This window comes from Condylura cristata, unplaced genomic scaffold (genome assembly GCF_000260355.1).
Source record: "Condylura cristata isolate star-nosed mole 26May11 unplaced genomic scaffold, ConCri1.0 scaffold00014, whole genome shotgun sequence".
Classification (NCBI taxonomy): domain Eukaryota; kingdom Metazoa; phylum Chordata; class Mammalia; order Eulipotyphla; family Talpidae; genus Condylura; species Condylura cristata.
Genome location: NW_004567115.1, coordinates 51,786,318 through 51,793,957, shown reverse-complemented (window position 1 = coordinate 51,793,957; position 7,640 = coordinate 51,786,318). Strand labels below are relative to the sequence as shown.

Here is a 7,640-nt window from a genome sequence, read left to right as displayed (position 1 = left end):
AAAAAAAAAAAGTCTGCAATATACAAGTTTTATAGAGACATAGATATTCAGCATAGTGCAGAAACATGGGGAGGGATGATAAATGCCATATTTACAAGAAGGGTTACATCCAGGGAGGAGGGAAGGGAATGAGGAGATGGGAGGGAACAGTGGAGCATCAACTTGTTTCAGTGACAGCCAGCCAGCCCGTGGGATGGATGGGTAAGCAGACGGGCAGGCAGGCAAGTAGGTGGACGCACAGGTGGACATGACATAGCTTTAAGATCTCAGGACAGCTGGGTTGTGCTACCTGAGTGTGTTAGTTATTTTCTATACTTTACACATGTGAAGTATTTTATAACAAAAGGAATTTCCTTCCTGAGAAAGGAAACACATCTTTAAAAATGAAGTAGAGCATTAAGATAAATATACACCTCTAAAACTAAATGCTAAAGTCAAACGTATGTCATTTACATATCATATAAAACAATTTTTCAGAGCTAGGCACACAGCGCCAACTTACGGGATTGGCAGCCTCACATGCAGGAGACTCTCCACCCCGGGCAGGGGCCTCGCACGGGCAGCTTCAGCCAAGTCTGGAGCAAACATGGCATTAGCTAAGGTTTGGCTAGTATTACAGGTAAAACCCTACACTACATGCACGTACACACACCCGTGAACCCAGCAGCCCTGGCAGTACGTCATGGAGCCAACAGTGGAGAACTTACGATGCGGAGCACACTCGTGTGTGTGTAGAATCCTACCCCCAAAGAGGCTGACTCCGTCACTACTTGTGTTCTACTGTCTGACCTATTACCATTCTGCTGCCGTTAGACTCCATCACGCATTTACAAAAGACGAAGAGAAGTAGGACAGAGAGCAGCGAGGTGGTCCGGGGTTGTCAAGCTGGTAAATATTGAGTAAGAGATGCGTCCTGGCTTCCTCCTCCCCAGTTCACGGCCTAGTAACTGTGCTCCTGCTCTACCACTGTAGTCTTCGCAGTCTGTTGGAAAACTTCACCAATATTTCACTTCCAACATTATTTTTGAATGTTGAACATGAAAATCACTCTCAATCTATGAGTACAAAGAGATATACATACATCCACACACTACACGCTGGTGAACACCTCGCCCTGGTCTAAGAGTCTGAGAGAATTCCAGAAATATGTTTAAACACAGCTGCAAACGCACTCACTGCTCACCTGCCTGAGACCCGGCATTCTTACGTCATTATTTCACGGTCAGACGTGAATTTTTCAATAGCCCTAAGATCACACGAACAGGAAGCCTTCACACAACAATGCAGCAATTCTTTCAGGTGGCTTTAAGCAAAATGATGCTGAATGAAAGCAGTTCTTCAAATTATTCCATCGATGGCTGGGGCTGTTCTCTCTCCACTACTTTATAGTGAAAGGACATGTTAATGGTGTTATTTGAGGACCTGCTGTTATTGGAAATCCAGGAAAGCTCTATAGGGAAGCATAAGATGTAGCTCAATTACCTCCTTCCCTCACTGGAGGCAAAATTTGATTACTGAGCTTCAGGTCTGAAAACTCATAATTAAGAGTTTTTAATAAGTAATTCTGTTGAGAGATTTAAATCAATTTCAATTATTCATTTTTCTGGTCTGTTCATCATGAGTCGATTTATTTTTTAGAAGGCAGTAGCTAATATTTATACAACAAAAATGTCACCTTGTATAGGACAGTATGCCACAGATAAAGACTTTGCATTCTCAGCCATCAAACATCTATGAGCGTGTAAGTGCTGATCACCACATCCCCGGCCCCCAGTGACACCGTCCCTATTTTTCAAAAACTCAATCTACATGCCTACATTCTCAATGCGGTTACTTATGAATCTACATAATCTACCTTAGAAAATAAGAAAAGGAAATTCTTATTTTCAAAGAGTTCACTTTAGAGAGGACAAGTACATGAGTCACCTACAGTCGACAAGTACTTTGACAGTGCTGTATGGGAGGCATAAAGACACACAGGCCGGGGTGGGAGCTGCGCGGGTGGCTGGAAACCCAGTCGGGACATGCGGACATGCCAGGTAGAAACAGCTCTTCCAATCAACCGCGTCCTAAAGGAAGAGCCCGCCAGAGCCAGGCGCCCAGTCCCAGGGAGGGCTCCAGGGTGACAAAGACTTAGCTCCTCGCAATTACTTTCCTGGCCCATTCCTCTCCAAGGACTAAATCCTGGCTGCATGAGAGCGAGCGACTTTGCATTTCTGAGTCTCAAGTGAAGCAGATATCTAAGAATTCCAAGGTACAGATGGAATCCCAATAAAAGATATCTAAAGTTCTTTGTAGATCCAAAATTCTCTTCAGAGTCACAAGGTAGTAAGCCAAAAAGAAAAACCACCACCAATTAAGAAACGGACCAGTCTGTACAAATACATTTTATCATTCTGCAATTCCTATTCTGACCATCCATAAAATTCCCACAGCCTGTCTTTTCACCAGAGTTGGTAAAATGCGTCTTCCCCCGGAACCTGCGGACTTCTAAAGAATCTACGAGCAACCGTTTGGTGATAACAGAAGTAAATGGTGCACACATCCATAACTTAGACGTATAAAAGTCATCTCCTTCAAGGAAAACATTTCTAGAAATAAGTGTATGACATGAATATAACCTATTCATTCATCATTTTTGCTGCAAAGTTTTCATGTACAAGTTGAAGCTTCACGAAGTTTCTTAAAAACCCCAGCCACGCCTAGGTCTTCACAGTAACATGCTCTCTCCTCACTAGTGCACGTCGTGAAACTGAAAACAAGGGCTTCCTTACCTGATACGGACACGGAATGTGGTATTCTCGGCAGCGCTCTTGTATCCACGTGGTCTCCCAGACGCCACGGTAAGCTTGCTCATAGAAGTAGCATCCAATGACAACCAAGAGTGGCACGAGATAGAGAATGCTGAAAACACCGATTCGGATCATAAACTTCACCAACTTATCTTGGTTCTCCTTTTCTAATGGAATCTCAATGCGAACTCTGTTTAAGGATATAATGCCAGCTAAGAGCAGGGAAACCCCCACTACCACGTACAGGCAGAGGGGGGCGAGAACAAAGTATCTCAGTGCATCAACGTCGTAGAGGCCAACAAAACACACGCCACTGATATTGTCACCTTCAATTTTATTCATCGCTAAAAGGATGATAGTTAGCGTTCCGGGGATGCCCCACGCACTGGCATGGAAGAGCAATGCTTTCTTCTCGATGGCTTCACTACCCCACTTTGGCACAGCTGCCAAGAACCACGTGATGGTAAGAATCACCCACCAAACGCTGCCGGCCATAGTAAAAAAATAGAGCACCATAAAAAGCATGGTGCAGGCTTTATTGTGTGATCCTTGCGTCACGGTGGAAGCTTTGTACTGCGCGGGGCTGGACGCGTTGCAGGCCACTCGGTCCTCCAGCAGGAACCCAATGAAGAAGATTAAGGAGACCATCATGTAGCAGACTGCGTAAAATATAATGGGTCTTTCTGGATAACGGAACCTCGTGACGTCGATCAAAAAAGTTAAAAAGGTAAACAAGGTGGCAGAAAGGCAAATGATGGAAATCAGTCCTATGAAATAGCGAGCAAACGAAAGTTCTTCCCTCCTAAAGTACATATTCGGACAAGGAGGTGAACAGTCACGCACGCGCAGAAACGAGTAACCGAGGTCGGGGTCGATCTTCAGCTCTCGGGGACACCAAAAGCCGTAGTCCCTCTGCACCGCCGCGGGGGCGCCTTCCGTGGGGTCGCCGGCTAAATCCAGATCCACGAGTCTCGGGTACGGCTCATCACAATCCGGGAACCTACAAAACACAAGGCGAGGCCGGCTTTTACTCGGTGGCAACTCTACTGGCCGTGACCTGGTTTGCGCTAACTTCCCTGGAGCACAATTACGCTAAGGAGAGCAAACGGTGAGATCTTGTTCGGAGGCCACGCAGCTAGATTTCCACAGCCGAACAAAGCATGATATGGTTTGATGCCGAATTCTGTTTGGCTTCAAAAACAGTCGTCTTTTTAAAAATATTCGAGCATAGTCATCAATAGATAATAGGGATATGTAAGACTATCTATTCAAGACAGTTTAGAATACATATAATAAAGCAAATATATAAATGCGTACATCCAACAGAGTCAGAGCTCCACCTAACTTTTTCTACCCTTAAAATATAGTTCCCTATTTACCCTAGGCGCTAGCAGACCTCACGTATAGAGCTCAAAATAACTTGAATCCATGACCCAGGGTGTTGAGTGAGATGAGCATTAAAAATTCTTACAAGCGGCTTAATTTTCATATCTTTTCTTCTCACTTACATTCACTCTGCTTATCATACTGTTCCCTCCCCGCCCCTGCCCCCGGCCAAATTATGCTTACAGAAGTAAAGTTGGTTTACATCATTGTATCTGCTCCGGGAGTTACAGGTTTCAACCTCTACACATGTACATCTTCATGCCCACCACCAGCCCCAAAAGTCCCCGGGGCAGCTGCACCGGGCCCCTCCCCATCTCCGATGCTCCTCACCCCACCCCTCCCCCAGGTGGTGCCTCAGTTTTGCAGTCTGTTGTCCAGGGTTTGTGCTGGTTTGGGTTTGACTGATGCCGTGTTTTGTTTCTCTATACTCCACACAGCAGCTGCACCGGGCCCCTCCCCATCTCCGATGCTCCTCACCCCACCCCTCCCCCAGGTGGTGCCTTGGTTTTGCAGTCTGTTGTCCAGGGTTTGTGCTGGTTTGGGTTTGACTGATGCCGTGTTTTGTTTCTCTATACTCCACACATTAGGATTTAAAGGCCTCCTATGGTCTCTGATGTCGCCTAGCTCTTCCATGCTGTCCCTAATTTCTAGCCAGTCCATTGCATTCCCTAATCCACTTATGCTCAGGCTTTAGTGTGCATAAGCAAAAATCAAGACTATTTGAAGAATGCAAAGTCTTGGTCCCTACCCCTGCCAGTCCCTGTGTTAGGACCCAGAAATCTTTATCTTAGCTGTTTCCAGAGGGACGTGACCCACAGAACTGAGAGAGAGAGTTAGACCTCCGGGACAAAGAAAACGGGGCACTTTGAAGACATACTCGCATGACCAAGGGCACCCTTTCAAGAACTTCCTGTGTCTCTTTGGAACTGTGTCAGTTCCTAAGCCTGAGACTCCACTGTTTGCTCACTTAAACACATCAAGTAGTTCCCAAGAACTATCACTGACACTAATCTTGCCAAACACACACATGACCTCAAGCCGCATCTGATTAATCTTTTATTTTCCAACAATGCATTTTCTTTAAAGGGCTTGGAATTATAAGGCCAAATGACACAAACATATTATGATCAAGGATTTATGGGAATCTTCATTATATAAGGTTTAAACAAAAATAAAAAAAAAAAAAAGCAAAACCAAAAACGGGATCTCTTGAGTCTAAAAAGAGAAACAAACTTATAAACACAAAATTCTGTAGTGTGATACCAAGACTACCAAAATTCATGAGCGTGGATAGTTATTTCAGGGGAAGAGGCTATGAAAGATTTTATAGCATAAGCCCCTCCACATTACATGGGATTCTGAGTCGGAACTTGTCAGTACTGGCCCTACGTCAATCGTTATTTTAGCAAGAAACGCGAACCGAGGCACAGAGGCGTGAACCGGTGAGTGTGGGATCGCCCTCACCTGGCCCTGACTTCCTTCTCAGCGCTCATTTCCGACGGCGTCTATTTTAATCTCCACTACAGCCGTCACTAGAACCTCAGCTCTGTAAGAACAGACTCGTTTCATTCACTGTTCACTGTCAGCACCTAGAATGGTGCCTCACACATAGGACACGTGCAATTACATTTGCTGAATTAATGACTGTTGAATAAATATATTCATGTAGCCCTAACCCAGGGAGTTAGAAAGATGACAAATGTGGAAGACAGTCTGGAATGGGTCAGAGGTGGACGTGGGATTTATGGCCAGTGAAGGAGCAATAGCTGACGACTTCCAGCAGCGGGGATGAGCAATGGAATAAAATCAGATGACAAACAAAACTAATTCTAAACATGAAGGAAAAAGAATGTTTGTACAGTGTTACCTGCAAGCAAGAATTTGGAAATAACCTAAATGGCTATCAGTGTGAGGCAGCTAAATACGTACAGAATAACAACGCATTTATTATTATACATTTATGTTATATAGTGCTTAGGAGGAGTGAACTGGAACTAAAGACATACATCTATGTGTGAAGAAAAACTTAACGCTCTTGGGTGTGAATGCACATAGTCAGAGAATAAAAACAAAAAAGGGCACAATTAACAACAAAGTCAACATGGTAACTTGAGATTTGTAGAGAAAAGCGGGAAGGGAAATCAAGAGGAACCAAGAAGGAACCTTCATTTCTATCTCAATTATTAAAAATAAAAAATACTGCAAATGACTAGGATGAGGCCAAGCTAGATGACAGTGGGCCTGTGTCCATTCCCCTGAATGTGTATCCTTGACCTGTTGTGGGGGAAGGATGTCCTGAAGGAACTCTCCAGCCCCTGCTCCAGCTTTCTGGACTCCGCCCCTACTCCAGTGACAGGAAACGACAACTCCCAGCAGCACCAGAGGGAACTTCGAGGACCCAGGGGCGTAGCTGGCAGGCATGCTGGGCCACTTCCAACAGCGCCCGCTCTCCCTGGCACAGGCTCTCGGGCTCTGGGGATGTGACTGGGGCTATCAGTTCGTTAGCAGAGCTCCAAGTCAGCCCAGCCAGTAAGACATCCCAGTGACTTTGCATCTATCCCGCTCTCTTTCCCTGGTTGTTCCTTTTCCCCTTTTGTAAATAAGCCCATTATTGACCCTCTGTGTGCGCCTGCAGGACAACTAAATTTTAGGCCCGCGGGTGAGGACCCACGGAGAGGCGGAGAGGCGGCCCAGCTCACACTGGGTGCCCTGTAACTATTTCAGAATACAAAAAGGCACACTATTGAAGAAGGAGTAGAGTCGGGCCGCACATGTTAGGACCCCTGATAATGCGCTCTCAATGCCTGGAGGCCTTGAGAACCGCTTAGACGGTCTGATCTGAAAAGCAGCTCATGCCAGGGCCTGGAGAGGCAGCACAGGGCAGAAAGGAAGAACTGGTCAAGCCACTTCAGTCCTGAATACACTTGCATCACAAAGCTGTGTCAAGCCCATGAAGTCCTCGTCAACGCTATCTAGTATGAAAGAGCAGCTGATTATTTTCTGATTTTTCATAAATGCCATGACTTCTGAAACCAACACAAAACCCCCAAACCAAAGTCTTTTAGGGGCCTAAAACCACCGACACGTATGTTTCCCCAATTGAAAAAGCTCCCCCCGCAGGATTTCCCTTTCCATCCGTGCGTCCAGTTCCCCGCGCCGGCGCACCTGCTGCACTCCATGTCCTCGGGCCAGGGCACCCCGAACATCTCCATGAGCTTGGCGCACTCGCTGTGCGCGCGCTGGCACAGGCGGCGGCAGGGCAGCGTCACGCGGCCGTACTCCATGCAGATGGGCGCGTAGAGCGCGCACAGGAACGGCCTGAAGTCGCGCGAGCAGTCCAGGTTGACCATGGGGTGGAAAGGCTGCGGAGAGGCAGAAGGCACGTCAGACAGGCTCCGGCGCTTCCCGCGAGCTGCACGGTCGGAACTGCTGCCGGATGGGCACCCCCCACAGCCCGCCAGC

General features: G+C 46.6%; 1 protein-coding gene across 1 annotated transcript in view; it reads right to left on the bottom strand.

The window, feature by feature from the left end:
• The window catches only part of FZD3 (frizzled class receptor 3), a 66,777-nt gene that overhangs the window by 39,880 nt on the left and 19,257 nt on the right, over window positions 1-7,640 (bottom strand). The window contains exons 3-4 of the mRNA XM_012724816.1: window positions 7,344-7,540; window positions 2,775-3,792 (exon numbers count right to left, since the gene is read on the bottom strand). Coding sequence (XP_012580270.1) covers window positions 2,775-3,792; window positions 7,344-7,540 — 1,215 coding nt within the window. The remainder of the gene's footprint in view (window positions 1-2,774; window positions 3,793-7,343; window positions 7,541-7,640) is intronic.